Source organism: Lepisma saccharinum, chromosome 11, assembly GCF_977018435.1.
Source record: "Lepisma saccharinum chromosome 11, izLepSacc3.1, whole genome shotgun sequence".
NCBI classification, from domain to species: Eukaryota; Metazoa; Arthropoda; class Insecta; order Zygentoma; family Lepismatidae; genus Lepisma; species Lepisma saccharinum.
In genome coordinates, this window is record NC_139239.1 from 43,123,899 (window position 1) to 43,145,379 (window position 21,481).

At 37.0% G+C, this 21,481-nt stretch overlaps 1 protein-coding gene across 1 annotated transcript in view; it reads left to right on the forward strand.

Annotated features, from left to right (window-relative positions):
* LOC145994742 (regulator of G-protein signaling 7-binding protein-like) overlaps positions 1-13,793 on the forward strand; it is a 579,659-nt gene extending 565,866 nt beyond the window's left edge. The window contains exon 5 of the mRNA XM_083130961.1: positions 8,807-13,793. Within this exon, the coding sequence (XP_082987087.1) occupies positions 8,807-8,928 (122 nt within the window). The 3' untranslated portion in view covers positions 8,929-13,793. The remainder of the gene's footprint in view (positions 1-8,806) is intronic.
* Positions 13,794-21,481: the final 7,688 nt, after the last annotated feature.

Below are 21,481 nucleotides of genomic sequence, written 5' to 3' on the forward strand. Positions count from 1 at the left end.
AGCAAGAAAAATGCAACTTCTTAACCAATGGACCGAATTGGATGAGATTTTAACCAGCGGTAGAACACATCTTGAAAGTACTGATTTCAAGATTTGAGCCTAATCAGAACAGAAATACGGGAGTTATGAATTATTAAAGATTCATCGCTGGATTGAAAGGGAGAAGCTACCCTACTGAGTTGTCCCTGCTTTTCGTGACTGAATACAATAGCGGAAGATTTAGCCTAATCTCTGCGCGAGGGGCTGCTACTAGGGGTTAAGGACCGGAGTGAGCATTGACCAGGATAGGAGGACAACGGTCAAAGCACCAGAAACAATAAACAAGCACCTGATCATAGAGGGTAGCGCGTCACCACGTTCAAATCTGGAATAAAAGGGATGATTTGGAACAGTTTTACACAGTTTGCCTACAATCGCCACCGGAGTGTGAGCTACGCGCGACCGAGCTGCGAGTTGCAAGCGGACCCGAGGTCTGGATTTGTTTTCCTCGAGTGAGTGTTTCAGAGCCATGGAGTAGAGCAGAATAGAACCAGGGGGTCGTTCTCCCCTTCTCCGTCAACGCATCCGTGCACATCCGTGTGGTTATGTGAGAATAACGCCAGACACGTCCACCTGTGTCAATCGTCCGAAACAACGTCCTAAGTAGTGAAAGTTAATAACATTTGATATCCATGTGAAACCGCGAATGGCTCATCGCGTATGTTCGTCTCATCGCCCAAGTCACGTATCTGTACTTACGAGTGACCGCGAAGAACTGACCTATTATTGCGCAAGTTGTCGTATGGAGTCGACAGTGTACGTGTACCGTCCTGGACGTCCCTGCGAAGTGAACGAGTGAAGCCAGGAGCCGATGATGCCAGATGGAGCTGCCGACTGATCCACTTTCGCCAACCAGGATAACCGCAAGGTGCAACAATGGAGCGTGGATGTCTTCCAGAACTGTAGGACCACTTTCACCCAACCCAGGTCAGAGGAAATGCAGCGAAGGTAAGATCCAACCATGTGCGTGTGTGAGAGAGATGACGACTATCTACCGCGAAGCTGCGTAAATCAAATCATTGCATAACTTAAATCAGTGCTATGGCATCCCTAGACATCTGTTTTCCGGCGGAAAAGATGTTAAAGATCAGAGTTTATGTTAACAGCAAACAATAATTCATTGAAATATATTTATACCTGCAGAAAAGATAGAAGGGGTTCGCACAAGGAACAATTATTCACTTTATACTTAAAATCCTAAACGATAAATTGTAAAAGGCAATGTAGCCAAGACATAGCAAGAGTATGGTCAAAGTAGTAAATAATCTAACCTTTGTATTTGTCATATTGTCGCAATATGCCATAGAATGAGAGAATGAATGTGAGATCGAGTGAAAGAGGGCAAGATGTAATGTCTATTTATCTGTGCTTTAATATATGTGTATATTCAGAAACACCGTAGTATTATGTAACGTCATTTCAGGTATTTAAAATCAAATCCTCCTAGGTTTATTCTCGGTAACTCCGACTGTTAGGCACTTATCCTGACCGTATTATATTTCATGTAATGTTTAATTCGCCCAGCAGGTGAGGCGAGAGATTCTTCGTTGTTGCGTTGCTAAGCTCAGTTCAGTTGAGTTAATTGAGTTAGTTAGTTATTAAATTAGCAGCCCGTAACAACTTGCAAGATTTTACAATGGGTTTATAATATGCACAATATAACTAATTCCTTACCTTATTTATACAAATGTTGGCCCGCTTATTGTAATTGTAGAAATCTGGCATCAAACAATGATTACCTCAAACTTTTACAACTCCGTATTTAAGGATTAGGCTTCTGTTCCGAAATTCTTTACACAATGGCACCGCCACTCGCACAGGTTCTTTGTTGTCTACTACAGTACACAATCAGAGACTAAAAAGTACTGCCCCTTGCAGCAGTAACGAGAAACTCAAGGTATGTCATTTTATCTGAGTATGTCATTTTAGGACAGGTTCCCCTACGCCCATTCAAATTAAAAACCTTTATTTGCATACTAAATAGAAGGCATTTTCACCACATACTTGAAATTAGTTTGAGAAAATCTAAAGTAAGAGGAATTCCTATCGCTGTTCTCGTGTTGATACTTCCTGGCAAATACTCTGTAAGAGGCTGTTGCGGTCTATTGCCGCGCTATACATTGACGAAACAATGCTTTATACTCCGAAGTCGATACCAAAGGTTCATGGACGTCTGCAGGATTTTTTTTTCCAGGGAGGGGCAAACAAGGTGCATAACAGTGTTGACAGTGGCGTATGCTGGGTTTAAAAATATACGCGTATAATAAACTTCTTACCTTGAATATTTAGTTTGGAAAGGAACTCCATTCTTCTCTTGGCAACCTCTGTGGTAAAATGGTTATTAGCACAGCGCACTGTGACGCCAGGGGACCCGGGTTCAAATCCAGACATGGACATGGGTATTCTTTGTGAATGACCCTTCATGAATTTCATCGTATCGTCACTCATTCTCATCGTCGCGATTAGCTAAAGTGGCAGAAGAGCAACGCAAAATAACAAATCAAATCCATTCTTCTCTTCTTTGCGATGCCAGAGGCCTGCATATCTTCACGATTTCAAGTTTATCCTCATGCAAAAGCAGAGTAAATTATTTCGGCAATAGTTCATTATGTCATTCATTTTCGTTCACTACACGACGCAGCACAGATCATTCAAAACATATATACGTAATTCACTCACTCAATACACTTAAGAAAATTCACACAGTAAGATACCTAATTTTCTTAAACTTCCTTGAACGCGATTTCCACTCGCAAAATGCCCTTTGTCATCTCCGGCCAGTCAGTCTACCCCAGCCAGTCATAAAAAAGCAGCAGAGGGGTTGAAAACATCGTAAAGCGTGGTTTGTTGGTAGAAGGTCAGCGGCCTGCGAGTTCTGCATGTGTTCGATGGGACAGTGTTGTTTTGGCCTAGAGGACAAATTCCCTATCACATGCCAGCCACTCTTTTCCCGTTTCTGTAATAGTAGTTTAGTTTCAAAATTTCCCTTACCTGGGAAAAATCCCATGCTGATTATCGGATTGGTATCGCTGTAAGGTTTTACCGCCGTTGTAAAACGAAGAGATCCCTGTCTAAGAAGCCACTACAAATACGTCACCGACCACCTCCAGGTGCTGGTCGGGGAAGAATTTAACCGCTGAAGCCTGGTGGTAGTTTTAAAGGAAAGGATTCCATCCCCATGTATAGAGCGAGCACAAGGAAAACAAACCTTGGACTTAAAATCCCCGCGCAGGCCATAAGGAAGCATGGTCCAATCTCCCCCTCCTCTCCTCGCTGGAGTACGGTGCACAGGAGTCGCGGGTTTTATACTATCATTTTTTCCCGCGGTCGTTGTTTGAGAGTGAAGCATCAGTCACATTTGATAGTCGATTATTTTCTGTATTTAATCTGGGTTTCGGCGATAGCCTAGGTAGCCTAGAATATACGCGCCTGAGTGTTGTCTCCTCAAAAAACATTGCTTCAATTTGAAGTTATCATGTTCATCTTATTTGAAAATAAGATCCTTAGGAAAATATTTGGACCTGAAAGGGATGAGGAGACAGGTGAATGGAGAAGGTTACATAATTTAGAACTACATAATTTGTATTCATGTCCAGATATTATTAGAATAATTAAATCAAGAAGACTTAGGGGGGCAGGCCAAGTGGCACGAATTGGAGAGGAAAGAGGAGTTTACAGGATTCTTGTTGGGAAACTTGATGGTAAGAGACCTGTAGGAAGGCCAAGACGAAGATGGAGGGACAACGTTGAGATGGACCTAAAGGAAATAGGTAGGGATGGAAAAGAGTATATAGATCTTGCTCAAGATAGGGAAAGATGGAAGGCCTGTGTTGCTGCAGCCATGAATCTTCGGGTTTAAGAAGGCTAGAGAGTTAGTTAGTTATGTTCATGCAATAATTAACATATATTTTTGCAGCTGAAATGGAATTGTGTGATATATATATATATATAATTTTTGGTTGACTTTCATTTTCCTGGTGGGTCGTGCACCCCCTTCCCCCTTGCCTCTCTTTCGGACGTCCATGCAAAGGTTCTATTTTTATTTCGCGTCTACCACTTTCGGTTAATCGCGATGATAAAGGATGTGATAGGTGATGGAAGTGGTATAAAGACAATGACCCATCCATATTTTCTAATCCAGGCTCTAATCCGACATTAGACTTCGCAGTGTATTACGCTAACCAATTTGCCACAGGATCGGCTTCTTCGTGTTTGTCTGCTCATCAAATGATTAATTAGTTATTCAAACTATATAGGTAGGAAAGCTATATAAAATAACGAAATAGAAAAAAATCCACTTGACGTCTTGTAGTACTATCATCAACCTACAATTTCATGCTCACAAATCCACACAGAAAACTCCTTGTGGCATTAGTTTTACTGAATGGCCTGGGTAATAAAGATCGCCCATTTCCTGGTTCATCTCGAAACAATTCAGGTGCCTTATCGAAGCTGCTCTTGAGCACGAAGGGTTTCTAACCTACTTCGCCGTAATTCAGTTGTTGTATCTTGATTAATATGCTGTATTGTAGAGCCAACAGCAGATTAAATAGGAGAAAAAGATTTTTCCGACGGAAAATAAGTTGGCAATGCTGCAAACACCGAGGCATTCTTGATAAGACGCTTGAGGAGCGTCGAGCAAACTTTCCTGAAAAACACAACTCCAGTATTCGAAGGTCATGCTACACGTGGATTAGCAACTTTCGGGAGCGTGCTGTCTGTCTACACAGTTCTCCCCAAACGCCTGTTTGTAGATGAATCTTCTGCTCGCATTTTATTTTTCAAATGTAGTTCTGACATTGTAGTCATTTTGCAATTATATCTATTTGTTCTTATTTTGCTTTGCTTTCATGTCACTTTTATAATTAATCGAAACTATGAAGATGGATGATAATTAGATTAAATTAATGAAGAGACACCTAAAAAAGATATTTACAGACCAGGACTCGAACCCGGAACCTAAAACGGATAGGTTGTGGGGAAGACCGTCAATAACTCCCGCCACGAACTGGCTCATAATTTTTCAGGAGTATTTTTTTGTTCTGTTCATGCATAATACCTGCTTTCGGAAACTTAATTTATAAGTGACACACTTCGTTCGGTGGGGACAAACCACGTATTGTTTGAGTGGAGGGACACATCTCGTTCATATACTACTAGATACAATCATGAACTATACTTGAAATGACCTCCCCGATGGCGCAGTGGTAGCGTCGTCGCCTTGTAATGAAGGGGTACCGGGTTCGATACCCTGTGGAGGCACAAGTGATTGGGATTCCACTTTAAACTGTAGGTCCAGTCCCGATTAGCCTTACTGTGAATAAGTGGACTCAAAACACCAAATCAATCATATACTTTTAATGTGACGTGCTAAACACTACTTTCGGAGATCAGTTGGACATGGCAATTTTTATATACAAGTTGCATTTTCTATACTTAGATTCATTATATCCAAATTTTATCCTAATAGATAATCTCGCAACAACGCAAAATGTTTTAATTGACTCGAATTCACAATGACTCATATACAGTGTGTTTATAAATGAACGGTGCGATTTCAAAAATTAATAATACATCTATTTATTACCTTACACGGGCAAAACTTAAACCGTAAGCAGCAGGAACTGTCCAAGTTTATATAACTTTATTTATATTTGTATAAAGACAGGAATCGAGAGAGGGCAATTGCCCCTCTGTGCCTCCTTGCAGGTGCTCTTGACCGTCTGGAAGAAATACTGCATGACAGATGTGAAAACTAAATCCATCTTCAGTATCCTTTTGTCTTGCTACTCTTAGATATTGCAACCTTTCTTTCTACAGTTCAATGTTTGTCCCCTTACCCCCTAGAATTGATTTCCATACAAGTTTGAGGGCTTATCTACCCTGCCCCCTGTGGTTGCGCCACTGCACCTTCTTCCGCCGTTACTGCTTTGTTAACTTTCATCGGCTTGAAAATACTTCATTTTCTTCAAGAGCATAATATCGTTTATTAACCGGCGATAAGATTCCTCTACCCTAAATTTCTGGATTAAAGTATAATAATATAGGGGCATAGAAATCTGAAAGGGGGCGAGGATGCCCACATCTCCCCTTTAGAAAACGAATGTCAGCTAAAAGTATATATTTCACACGTATAATTTGATCCCAGTCATAGTAATTTACATTAATTATTATAATGGGGATGCAGGAATGCGATAATTTCGAATTCAAGAGGTGTTTCTTGAGGGAGCAACACTATTATCGGTTTAATATGCCCCTGTAAAAATACCTTGCTTGTCCCTGCGTCGAAAATATCGGCAGACGTCCTTGATTAGGGGGTGAGGCATGTGCCCCCCCCCCTGCACCCCGTGCGCACGTCTATGGCTACTCATTTCTACACTAGTTGGAAGCTTTATTCAATTTCGAGCCAAAAATGTAATTTTCAAATCAGGGTTGTTAAACGTCCACGAACCCATAAATTCTAATGGGTTCTACTGGGTTCCGCAACAAGACCAGAATCTTTTTTATCGCACAGTTGAAATTCGGTCCAAGTTGCGTATTGTTTAATTTCAATATGGAACTTAGCCCGTCTTTAATTTGATCCGGAATGAAGGTCCCTGTGCCGTATTTCAATTGATCCGGAGAAAGGTTCCTGGAACGAATTGAAATATTTTAAACATAAAAAGGCTTTTTACGGTCCACATTTATTTATGCTTGCTAATATTCCCTGCTGAACCGGAATTGGAATGATTTAAAATTCCTGACCCTTTAACAACCCTGGTTGAAATTCATTTATTTACAAACAATCAAATTTTTAACGGCTATTTCACATTAATCCCACACGATATTCTGAGTTATTTTTCGCAATGTTCCAATGAAAGGTAAGATATTTGGGCTATTCCTTTTTCTTCCTTGATGTTAAATAGATTATATTCTTCACGCGCTTATAACGTTACTAGCCAACAATTGTGAATTGTTCTTTCCTTGTAACGTTAACATCTACCATACTGAATTTATTTACGTTCCTTATGCAGATGGTATGTACCGAACTGCATTTTGTTCGGTTCCGCTACAGTGGTTTACATTTTGTTACATTCCTATGTAACGTTAATTAACCATATTGCCTTTCACTTCATTCCGTTACGGAGGATTGCATTCAATTACGTTCCTATGTACCGTTACTTACTACCATGTTGTATTTCTTTACGTTTTTGTATCGCTAGTGTATACCACATTGCATTTCGTTACTACATTCCTTGTAACGGTAGTATATACCATATTGCATATTACGTTATGTTCCAATGTGCTCATTTCGTTTCGTTCCTTTATAACGTTAATATCTACCATAATACGTACATTTTGTTATGTTCCTTGTAACGTCAGTCTATAACATATTGCATTTCGTTACGTTACATGGGTACCAGCATCTGAACCATACTCTTCCTCCTACAAAATAGAACGTACCGTGTAACGCAAATTGGGTACGTTACGACTCCCTGGTCTCGAGCGCTTCTCTTAGTGGGTGGAAACACTTGCATGATGGCTGACAAGATGTGGAAATAGTGCAAAATATGGATATGAACTGTTGTTCAAGAGCATTAACATTGACCTTCCTTGATAGTACATCGTATTCATTTCTAAGTGGCCTTTCATTCGTGACAAATATCCTTGAAACTAAACCAAGTGTTGTTTATGTTTCTTCTGTAGCGGAATATTACAATACCGTATTTTGTGTCTTCGATAAGCAGTAAATTAGATAACAAGTAGATAAATTAGATAACACAGACCAAGTCTTCAATAAACAAACTAATGATTGGTAATGCGTATATCTTCAAAAATCATGGCAAGATTAATGAACCTACTTCTAAAAAGCTTGCAGGATTTTAATTCCTGCAGTATTAATATTACATGCTAAAAGGAATAATCCACGTCCACTTTTCTTATGATTTATTTATCAATGGCATAACATCGGGAAATTTTGAGCAGTTCAAAGTGTTCTTTGTTATCTTAGTGATCACTGCACCAAATATTACACCAATTGTTGAATTCATAGAAATGATGCAAGGAAAAGAATCATGAAAGAATATTTTCAGTAATGAATATTATTTTATTTTAACAGTCGACAAGTCTACAACAAAATGTAGAAACCTTAATCACAAAATGTAATATTACTTTCACGTGTCTTGGATTTTGAAAAACAGTACTTTCTTACGAGCAATCAATTCTAATGACAATTATTTTTCAAATGATGTTGTTGAATGTATAATTCTTGTGTACTGTACGATAAACTTATTGTTCTTAAGCAAGTGAAAATAAGTTAATTTTGTGAAGACACTTTCCTTGCCTTTACAACTCAACTGTTCATAGAAGCGTTAAAATACATTTCATAAAAACTTGCCTAATTAACAAACTCCTAATTTCGTAATTGTTATATGTATGTGTGTTTATAATGGGAAGGAAGCAGTTTAAAAAGATAGAAAATCTGGTCACCCTAAATTGTAAGAAGAAAGAAAACACACAAGGAAAATGAACAGGATTTAAGGAACTCTATATTCATATCCATTTTAAAGAAAATACAGTATAAAACAGGGATGGAAATCAATATCGGCATATTCATGTCGCTTGGTTGGTTTCAAGCGGAATGCTGTTCTTCGGTTAAAATATTGAGATGTATCATAGGAAAGACCTACGATATTATTTTCTAGCTCTTTGCTATCTCGCCATATTTTTTGCCGAGGGCCGAAATGCAAGGAATGTATCTAATATTCTGCCTCTGTTTTCTTTCCAGGACGAAATCTGGCTCTCACGGGGGAGGACGTCTTCAGTCGCTGGGCCAAGAAGAGACGGAGGAATTCGTTTTACAAAAACATGGGATCGTTTTGCTGTTTGTGCAAACCAAACTACTTGTGAGAACTCTCCAGGGTACACCAGAAGGCATAACACCAATGGGACATTCTTTTTCGTTTCTTATATTTTTTTAACAAAAGAGGAGACGAGTATTTACATTGCTTAGGAAGAAACTCAAGAGCATTTGGTGCGTTGTTTAACTTTCGTCCCTTACCTAAAACCCACTTACACTGTAACTGACAATCAAAGGTTTGTCTAGATTTTGGAGTGTCTCGAAGGGTGTTTTCTTTTCATATCTCACCTCAAGTGGAAACTACTAAATGTGTTTCATTAAGAGGAAAGGTAATTGCGCATTATCCGGTGGTGATATTCTGTACTCTACGTTTGGTTTTGTGTTGGCGGATTTGAAACAAGTGATACCACAACATTTAGCATTTTCGTTTGGGCCCAGAGAGAGAGAGGGAGTGAATAAAGCTACCAATAGAGGGGCAGGATGCTAGGAAGCTACGTCATTATCAGTTTCTTCAAAACCATTACTGCTTCATAATAAATCCCATGATATTTCATGCAAAGAGAGATCCGACGACAAAACATTATCTCCCTTCTATTATTTCCAATACATTCATTACGAAGTATTGCAATCCAGTGTCGCAGGAATTGGAGGGAATACAGGGGTACCCAAAATCCTTTGATCCAAATTGTAGCCTTTATACCAATTCAAATAATTTGACAGACGTAAGACGCCGCCGTTCAAAGCATATGGTCTTTAGTAGCTAAATTCAAAAAAGTTCATTTTGTCTACATTATCTCTCTTCCAAAACAATTCACACCATTCTGAACCTATTATTCTACATTGTGGTACCAGTTAGCTTACCTCATCTGTGCTATCGGATACCTTTATAAGAGAACATTTTTTTTAAGATGACCCCAAAGCAATGGAATGAAGCCTACAGCTTATCTGTTCTTACATGGTACATATTCTTAAAAGCTGTGAAAACTATCTTGAAAATAGTCATAAAATTTGTAAAAAAAAATCAAAATTATTTTGTGAATATTCTTTTTTCTTCGAATTACAAGGTCTTGCGTATTTTATTAATATGCAACACATGTACACCCACCAGCAAAAACGTTTCTGCGCCATTGCTGCAAGCGATTTGATGACGTAATATTATTTCCACGAGGAAGCGATATGGAAATGTAGACATAATTCACTACACCATTTCTATTAACGCTATCAATGCTGAGCAACAGAAATTCAATCCGAAAATTGTCTGTTCTACGAAGCAAGGCAGTACGATTCACTATTAAACTCTATTATATAATGAAGTACAAGATAAGATATAGAGATTCGGTTATACTTCGATTCGAATTTTTAATCATTTTTCTGATTTTGATAATAGACGCAGTGTTATTTATTTCTTAATGGGATGCGATAGTTCGAATAACAAACGCAGTAAATAATTGCTGAATGAGTTAAATGTTAATATTTCTCATAAAAGACAATCTTTCAAGTGCTTTTCGTATTATGTTCACTACTTCCTTATATCAATACTTTCATCACCAAACTTTCCTTCACACTTGGAAATATTTGGTCTAATGTGGTTGTTTCTCTATGTCTTCCCACTGTACTATTTTTCCCATGCATCTAAATGGGAACTACATTTACTAAAAGCAAACTGTGATTACAACTAACGATTGCAATAATATTTAAGATATGATTATCATTCCAATTCTCTCGTAACATGAATGATACAATTACAACCAATTCAACAATTATTATGTTTTACCATACCTAACTGTCTGTTATTAGAAATACAGTAATTATTCTTCTAAGTCTTCTGATAATAATTATTATTTAACGCACTTTGATTCATAAAAAGCTTCGGAAATACAAATTAACATTCAGTGCCAGGTAATATATACATACATCTTCAAAATATATATATTTTAATACCATATCATTTCTTGCAAAATTTTTCTATTAAAAATTTCGGAAGCATTACACATAACTGAGATTGAATAAAGATAATGATAAATTATAAATATTTTCTTCCAGGAATATATTGTTAAGGCTTTAAAAAATATTGAGTGCACAGCAGTGATAAAAAAAAGGGTGGCACGATAATTTAAAAATAATCGTACAACAGTTCTTACAGGTAATGCTTAAGATTGCAATGGAATAAAAATTATGATTCGTACAAATTTGTAACATAATAAATAAAAATAAAGTCTTATACACTAACGCAAAAGGTAAAAATTGAAACAATTTATTTGAATTCCGGAAAATAGTTAATTAGTTGTCCTAATTATTTATAAATGCAGTCAGTGACAGAAAATGAAAAATGAACAGTCAGCTAACTTTCAAATATAAGACAACATAAACATATTGGCCGATAATTAGAAACGTATGAAGCGTTTAAAGTATAAATTATTATTAATACGCATACATTTTCGTACAAGCTGTTTCTTTATGTGCAGCTAAATTATAAGATCATTCCATTGTTATTACATGAATATCTCCGTAATTACATTAAAATAATATTATACATAATGGTGCAAAATTATGAAATAGACTATATGAAGTTCACATTAAAAAAACCTTATTTTTAATGGTAGGCGAAATTAACTATGAAGACTTTTGCCCTATTAATTCCACATTTTACTGTCTAATAAGACCCTTCAATAGCTTAAAGTTTAAAAACCGTAAAAAAAAATCTAAGTCAGTAAAAATATCTTACGAAATATTAAAGTTAACATCTGAAAAACACTGCTTAAATTCCCTTGCTAAATAAAACTAAAATTCCGAAGTGTTCATAGCGTCATTTCTTCAAAACTTCCATGTTCACCACGGACGTCTGAGTATTCGTCTCTCATAAACATGTCTCAAAAATGTCTATAGAAAAAACAGGCTGCCTCTAGTTTCAAATAAATAGATGGAGAAGAGACAATCATTAAAAGTGATAGTTATTAACCATATATAATATGAGAGGGCACAAAATAATGAAACAATACAACTGGTATTCCTAACTCTAACTAAAAAGTGTTGGGTATTGAATTATTGAATCAGCGTATAATCTATTTATTATACGATAATAATAATAAATATTGAAGAAAAGGACTTGACTACAGTTCCATTGCAATGAAGTGTTCTCAATATGCAATGCCTATGTCAGTGATAAATATAATTAGAATCCGAAATATGCTGATATAACCATGAAACTAAAGATTTGTATCAAACAACAGAACCACCAAATTTGACTCGCATCTTCTTTGAGGAAGTTCTCCGTTTCAATCTAATTCTATCATAATTCTTAAACTTCATTGTCAAACATTAATTTTAAAACCGACTTTAGATGCAATCAAAGTATGCGTATGATTACATTCTTTTAAAGGACCTAATATTCATTATTGCTTCATGCAGGAAAGAGTAATAGTAACGCACATTTCCAATTTACTGTTTTTTTTTTTAAAAAAAAAGTTGATACAAGTAACGGACGTACCATTAGAACATTGTGTGTATGTGATCTCTAAGTATTTTTACTTTCAAGTCTGTTTCCCTGCTTCATTTTGTATTATAAATGAGTTCGTTTCCTTCATCGTATCTTTTCCAGGAAGAGAAGTTAATAGTGATTTGAAGAAATCATTAATAGTAGAAGTTCCTAAAAACTTTAATCTTACACTTGTTAATTACTAATTTGTACTCATTACCTTCTTGGATATTTCGCACAATGGCATAAAACTTTCATATACATATCTTATCATAAACCCAAATTATTATTTTATCCAAGTTTTTTAGAAACAAGTTCGATGTTGACTACTAATGTGTTACTATTGATATGAGAATTTCTAGGATTGTCGTAATACTGACGAACAAACATAGAAAACGCCGAAAAATTATTTATAAAACTATTTACACCAAACTGCTTAAATTGAAACAAATGTGATCCTAATTGTATTTAAAACTCTAAGATTTTGACGAAATTATTTTCTTATTATTCACAAATATATCTAGTGATGCTGGGATTTCTTCCACACATCAATGAAGATATCTAAGAAGTAGGTAACTATTTTTGCAAGAAGTTGAAGTAGACAACGTCTTCATTATAGCAAGACTTATGCTTTCTGTCACAAAGGAATATCTTCCCGAAATAAACAAAATAGCGATACTACTAGAAACATGCTATTAATTTCAACTCCAGACAGAAAATGTACTTCAAACTCACGAACACAATTCACGCATTTTAATAATAGGATTATCATTGAAGGAAATGATGAAATACGGTAGGGAAAGGTGAAATTTGAACGTGAAGATTTATCTAGTTCTACAAAGTTTATTAACGATCAGATGAAACTAACAATTTGGTAAGAATAATTCGTTGTCATTACGTATGTTAACTCGAAAAAAAGTGTTGTGATTTGACAATCCATATGCAAGAAAAAAAATAGTTTAAATCATATAAGTGTTAAACATTTGCTGTTGTAGAATCTTTAGATACAGTGATAATGGAAGAAGTAATTTTCTAAAGCTATGAAGTGATTTCTATACGGAAAGGACCAAGGGTAAAAGAGAATCTATTTACTTGAACGAGGACCAATGGCAAGCAATACTACATTCCGTGACATGTATATAATCGTTGTCTGTCTTCAAATTGATATAGAAAAGGTATAAATTATTATATCCCGAAAATATTGCCGCACAGTTAGCGCTTAACACCATTAGAAATTAAGGTAACATTGTAATAAGTTTCTTTCACAGTTGATAAGTTATCTCACAGTTGAAGCACAGAGTAACTATATATACACATCTATACATACATTTGTGTGTTTATATATAGAAAGTTGAAAGCACGATATCAATATTAGGAAATACTATCATGTATATAATGTTGAAATAATATATGCCGTTGAATTTTTCAAAATAAACTATATAATACTTATGCTTTATAATTATTATTTTTTTATTTTGCTTACCCTGCCTTTTTAATTGTTTTGTAAGCAATCTACAAATGTTTCTAGTAAGAATATAGATTTAAGTATAATATTTGGTTAGTTGAAACTTCTTTAAATGTTTTGGAATAGAAGCATTCATTCCTTCTTGATTTTCCAATAATTTGTCCTTTCTGTCATCCAAAACAAGAGATCTAAAATAAATCAAACTATAAGAACTATCACATGAGTAAAATGAAAATCTAAATTAATTTTTGTTGTTAATTAGTATGTTTCTGCATGTAGGGTTGCACAAGTTTTCTGCAATTTAGAATAGACCCACTGCTGATCAACATATATTTTGAAGTCTGAGTTAGTGCCTGTATACCTCAAGAATAAAAATATTTGGAATCTATGTGCAGTCACTTATGAGCCACTGCGAAGGTCTTTACACCCATCTGCGTGCGGACTGAGGACATTGTCGAACTTCATCCTCTATTTGTAAACTTGTTGGCGTGACATAGAGACATTGAATTTTCATTTGCCGCAGAATATCTATAAGTGTTCTTCCAGAGGGCAAGAAATCACTTCTCTTCGCTGGTTCTTGTGTATACTTAAGTCGCTATCTTTTAAAATGACCAAAATAATGATGTGAAGCTCACTTGATCAAATAACAATCGAAACCTCATGTAAATTTGAGTTGCTTACAATCTGTCCTGTAATTGTTGTCGGACTTTTAAGGTTTTCATTTGACTCTATCTTGTAGTTTGAAAATACCTTGATTGCAAGAGAAAGTAGAAGTTAATCAACTTAATTGGGTGAGACATGTAAACAGAATGGCCGGAACAAAAGCAGCTGAACTAGTGTTTAATGTGAAAATGCAAGGGACCAGAAAAAGAGGAAGACCTAGAAAATCTTAGAGAGAGCTGTAGAAATATGAGGAGGAGATCGGAAAGGAGTCGAAGGAAAGCACAGGACAAGAAAAGCTGGCGAGCCTTCTGGAAAACCTCTAAATTGCATGGTAGAAGAAAGTTAGTCAGGGTGTCTACAATTTTGTAAAAACAAAATTCCGTGACTTTTCCAGGTTTTCCAAACCAAGAACCAAAGTTTTCCACACCAGATCATTAGGTACCTGAACATGACTGGAAGAAGATCACAATATTGTAGCTCAACACACACGCTTAGAATCCCACTTTACCAAGATTTAGAATATTTACTTAACATGTAAAGGTACAACTGAGAAGGGAAACTGAACAGTAGTCGCTGGTGAGTAGGAGGAGATAAGTAAGTATTGATTTTTCATGGGCAAATAATTCATTTTTTATAAAACGTATAACAATCATAGCATAAATAATGCATAATTACCGTACAATTGATCAATATATGTATTAATCCTAATAACTATCCACCAACCCGCCTCCAAACGAGGAAGTGGTAAATTGGAATAACCACTTATTGTAATAGAGGTCTAGTGGTTCGGATCCCACTTTAAACTGTAGGTCCAGTCACGATTAACCTTACTGTGCATAAGACACCAAATCAATCAACAGCATATGCATATAAAATGTGTTTTTATAACTAATAAACGAAAATGAATAATAGCATTGAAGGCAATGAGCGGCCACGTGCATGTATGCACTTCTAAGTCTTTCAATGCATGCCGAAGAGAACGTAGTACTCCTCGTGTGGGTTGATAACGCATTATTCTCTGGGCATGTGTGAATGAGATTATTAACCCAATTTAATGGTCATGTTCATGGGACCGAGCACACGGCGAAATGCTCATACCAGGGCCAAACAATGACGGTGGTTATTGAGGTATTTAGATGGGCTACCTGCGCTTCAGCTACGTTGCTAAAATGGTTGAGTGCATAATATTTACGTCTGATTCTCCAGCAATTATGCTACATTCGACATTTCTCGGTCAAGATTTAAACATACGTATTGCTGAGTTTGTAAATAATGTCCCATGCAGGTCCAAGGCAAATTGTTGGTTTGATATAGTGCAAGCATGTTTTCATGGTGGAGTGGTAAGCGTAACGCGCTACGAAGCAGAGGTCTCATCTTCGAACCCTGATCAGGGAAGGTTCTGTTTGCCCCATCACTGTCACTCGTTTAATCAGTTCCTCATTCCCCAAGAGGCAGAAAAGTGACGTAAAATAACCATAAGTAGAAATAAACATCGTGTGACTAGCTCTAATTTCTACGGTAGTGAAATTATTTTATTTAGTATTCTTCCACACTAAATTCTGCGCCACTTGTCATTACCGTAAGTCTCTCCAGGAAAAATATATCATAGGTTGAAAGAGTCAAGTTGTGATAAATGGAAGATACGTTTGGTGGAATTGTAACGCATGTAAAAAGATAACTATTACGGAGATTAAACGTTTTATTTTTTGCTATTCTAATCAAGCTTTTGAATGAGTAACATCACTGAGGTACCAAACTACAGTCCGCAAGCCACATCCGACTCGCTGTCGTTTTTAATGTGACCCGTCTTATAAAATCTTATAAATTTGTTTCATATGCTTGATATATAAAGTAAATAACATCCAATGTGGCCCTGAAGTAGTGGCTGGCCATGCACATAAAAAAGTTTTTGCACCTCTGGATTAAACGAATAGATTATTCAGAGAAATCGCTCTTTTGATATAGCCTATCAATTTAAAATAAAAATTATTCAGCTGGAGCAAATATTAAAGGGGGGGAATATATTCTGCTCAGGAGCGGACCCACGGGGAAGGGAGGGGGAGACGATCGTCGAAATTCTCATTTATGTAAGTAAAACATTCGCAATATCAAGCAAACTCTCCATTTCTCCGCCATGTTGTCCTGTTTCCTCCCTGCAGAAACAAGCTCTGGAAGCAGTGAAAAATTGTGATGGTATATGTGCTACTAGAGTTTACACAGCCTTCTTAGATTTAACCACACTCCGTGTGAATGCTGCCACAGCTGAACGGAGGTTTTGTACCCTCCAGCGTTTCAAAACTTGATTAACATCTCGCATGGACGAAAAGCGGCTCAAACAACTAGCTCGCAAATTAAGGCAGAAGTTCTTAAAGGGAAAGAAAAAGAGGTTAGACTTTCTTCCCTATATTCAAGGCTGACAGAAATTTTATCCTTAACTTGTATGTACATTTTTTTGTCATACATAACCTGTAATATGTCAATTTTTGCTTCTTGTCAATTAAAAAATGACTTCAACTTTGTTATTAACTTTGGTGGTAATCAATATGGTTAAAAGACGTTTACTATCTCAATCACCCCTACTCTCCACCGGATCGCCGCCGAAACTTGGTTGTGGGTTCTCCCCGAACTCTGCCCTTCCTTAAGATACTTTCTGAGACCAGAAAGTGCCTTCGCCCTCCTCTTAAAGTCGGCACCCACCCATATTCTGGAAAGCACACGGAGGGAAACCGATTACACCTTGGAACACAATTTTTTACATGTCATGTGTATTCGCCCGTTAATAAAAAATAATTGAATTGAAATTAATGCATTCATTCTTGTGTTTTGAAGCAGTGTTGCCAAACAAAACTTCTTTCATAAGAAATATAAATTATTCAAGGACCAAGTATGAAATTCGACTCTGTGGAAACTTAATGCCGACCACTTTTCCATCAGTCAGTGCGGGCAACTAACAACAATAAACTGCTCCGTGAACTGTGAAGGTGTTTGGGAAACCGAAAGAACAGTTGCCCAATGACAAAGTGTAACATTCCTGAGACCATTATTTCAGGAGCTTGGTCCTTCTTCTGCAGAAACATTCCTCTCTCCACACTTCGATGGCAAATTAACGTCGCGAGAGGAATCCCCATCGATCGCTTCCCAGGAGGTTTCCATAACCAAACGCCGCACACGAGAGTTCGGTCCCTGGGAAAGAATATAAGTTATGACATCGCGGATGTTGTCAGGAAGCGGGATTTTGGAAGATTGTGATCAAAATACTTCGATGACTGTGAGCATCCGGAAGTAACAATCTGTCATCTTGAGGGCTTCCGCGATGGCGTAATGGTAATGCCGTCGCCTTGTAATCAAGGGGTTCAGAGTTCGATACTCGGTGAAGGCACATGGTGGTTCGGTTCCTACTTTAAACTGTACATCCAGTCCCAATTAGCCTACCTCTGCATAAGAGTGGACTTACAACTCAAACGAACTAACTCATCTTGTAGGGCCAAATGTAAAAAGTATTCCTTCCTGTTGTTCCATACAAGGGACAAGATGGCACTTTAGAATTATACGGAATACCTGATTTCCAAAAGTCAGCTATATCACCAAGAAGCTCGTTGCAAGCGTCGACACCGCACTCAGTCACCGCCGATCGCCACATGTATTCCACCAAATACGATTCCAGATGAGGACAAACGAGGAATGCCTACGTTGTTAGGTTAGGTCTGTTATGTTAGGTTCTCTTAGCTTACAGTGTAAATGTATTATTTATGCTAAGAGAACTAAACCTAACAAGCCTAATCTAACAATTTAGGCATTCAATTGAACGCCTGACCTTGAGCGATATGGTAAATGACTCATTTTTGAGAGGGGAATATAATTTAACGTCGACAAATGAGGTAGTCCGTATAATACTAAAATTCCGATATCGCTTCTACAGAACCGGTTGTGAAGCCAAGCCTCGTCACCATGTTGTTTACGTAGATTGGTACTAACATGCAATTGCTCTTCATGTTCATGAGTAGACGCATATCGCTATTCCCATGTTAATGAGTAGGGACCAATTCCAGTGCAGAGGAAATAGCAGATTCTCTGTTGTGTTCTTTTCAAAGATTGCAACGTGGAGACAGACGGAGCCCAAGGCGCCTACTGTGATCCTCAAGTAGCAATGTCAGATTCCTAGCCAAATGGCCACAGCCGTCAAACATTAAGGCAGTCTACATCGCTAGACATATCTTCGATTTGACTAACTGAAAATATTGCACGTAATAGAACTTTCCTCCCTCAAACCTCAAACTCAAAAAGTGCAACAGGTCTCTGCACAAGATCCAGTTCGCCTCTAACCACCACTCACAACCAAGGGCAAATGCCTCGATCATGAAGCGAAGTTTGAAGTAAATGCCAGAATGGTGTAGTGGTTTGGGTAATTACTGGTATTCCGGCGGTCTAAGGATCGAGGCTCCATAACGGCAAAAACTTGAAGCATCCTGTTATTAAGTTTTACGGACTGTTGTGAAGCTCAATATTCTGGGGATGAGAGGTCTCACGTAAATGGACTCGTGGCGCGGTGCTTGGCGCAGTTGGTCAATATTCCAGAGGTCCAAGGATCGATCCCAGCAGGAAGTGGAAGTAATTTTCAAGGACATGGTGGAATTGTTTTATTTTAATTTCCATTCCGACGGTTGAAAGCGAAAAATTAGACGTCGTGTTGCAGTGGTTGCGCACTTGCTCCATGTTCGAGAGGTCAAAAGATCGATCTCCGTCGCAATAAATTACCTTCAATCCATTCTCGACTTCTTATTTCAATTTCTAGGTTGCTCCCTCACTATTTTTGTTTATTTTTTATTATTATTGGCTTATCGGGGAAATTGATGATCACGGCATTCTGATGATTGAAGCAGTCGAATCTTGAGGATGATGGCAGGTTTCTGAAAAAGTTCTCGCCGCAGGTGCGATAACCACTGCGACACGCCGCCTTTTACTTCCAACTTGTGTTTTCTTGTTCCTTGAGGAACATAGTAGTCAACAACAATATAGTTCTGCGACTTCAGTATAGCTGAATGTTCTTGAAAAAGTCATTGTTCCTTTGAGGATTCGATCGTTGGAACTCTGTATCATGAATCAGGTGTGTTACAAGTTGCCTCTTTCCTCATATTTGTTTTGCAATACGCTACGTGGAAAGATAATTCAATGGTAATCGCTCAAATTCTTGTATTACTGCACGTCAAAATAATAACGTAGGTTTCGTTTGCGTCGATATTTATGAACATCCTCGCCGAGGGCAGGAATCGATCCTTCGACCTCAGGATTGCGGAGCAGTTGTTTAACCACTTTTTTTAACAGGGTTTTAACCATACTTCATTTATAGTTACATTCACCAATATCACATTATATTGTTGAGTCATACAGTGTATATTGAATATACTTTGCATATAACCTTTTTTTTACTAGGTATAATTTTCCATATTCACTGCGGTAATAGTCCCTTATATTGTTTCCTGTTTGTCCATTGAAAAAAAATATATCATGAACGTACCTATAATCCATTGTATCGCACGATGCTTTGTAGCAGGGAAAAAATTAAATTCCGGAAAAATTATTAATTTTTGGAGTGATACACTGAACTGATGATCGACTTATATATGCTATCATTTTTTGGAATACCGGCCAGTCTTGTTTTGCCTTTCCACAGTGCGTCATCCTGTGTGCTATTGTATCTTCTACTAAACACTGCTCACAATTAGGGTCTGAACTAAACCCCAACCGATGTCGTTTTGCTTTATTATCAATTAGTTCGTGCACAACTTGGTACCATTGACTGCATTGTCTATTGGATAAATATTTTGCCGAAATATTGGTAAAAATTATTTTCCAATTGTATTGTGGGTGTTTCTTCACTATATGTGGCGTATCCTTATTTTGAGTAAGGTATTGATTATACAAATCTTTCACTGTTAGCTGATTATAGTCTATTTTCTTTATAAGTCCATATAAATATTCCATTACAGCTTCTTGATATACTTTTTGGGAAGTGGGAATTTTTCTCATTCACTGGTGCTTCTAATGGTACATCTCTTATGTATGTATATCCTGGAATGTTCTGGACATTTTCTTTAGATTGAATCATTGAAAAATACCGATGATTAAACAAAGCTTTTGTTTTTACCAACATCCACCAAACTCATTCCTCCTTGCTGTTTTTGTGAGCTAAGTGTCTGCTGATTCACTCGGAAAACATTTCCTACCCAAAGGAACCGGTTTAAACTTTTCTTTATTCGTGCTAAGTTACGATTATCACATGGCCAAATTTGGGCTCCATACCACAATTTTGATAAGATATATACATTTGCTATTTTGACTCGCGTACATAAAGTGAAGAGTCGTTGTATAAATTTGTGTATGGTATAATTAATATTCTGATATATTATCATAACTAAGTTTTATGCTTTTGGTAGTGTCATTTGTAAAGAACACTCCTAGGATTTTAACTTGATCAACTTTTTTAAATATCACATCAGGTAGCTGTTCATGTTGTTTTCCTAATGTTAAGTAACATCATATTCACTAAGGCATCAGATTCTATTTCATATTTTCGTATACATTCCATTAAGTTCTTGATCGCTGCCTGATTTTTACTTATGACTGTGACATCGTCGATATAAGCTCCAATCGTAAATTCCGTTCCTATATTGTTATCATTTACGTTCGTGCGACAGTGTTGAAGGAAAGGTGCCAAGGACATTACAAAGAGAGGTAAGCTTAATGGGCTTCCTTGCGGAAGTCCTCTGTTGACTATGCATTTGTTAGTTAAAAATCCATTGAATGTTGCCTTTAAGCTTATACTTGTCACTAATGTTTTGATATTTTCGTACATGTGTCCATGAATACCCATCTTTTGTATTGTTTTTAGCAAAAAAAACTATGTCCTACTCTATCAAATTCCTGTGAATAATCAATCGCTACGAGGTATTTATTTGGTTGGGAGTCTTGAGATTTTATTATTTCATCTCGTAATAGTGTC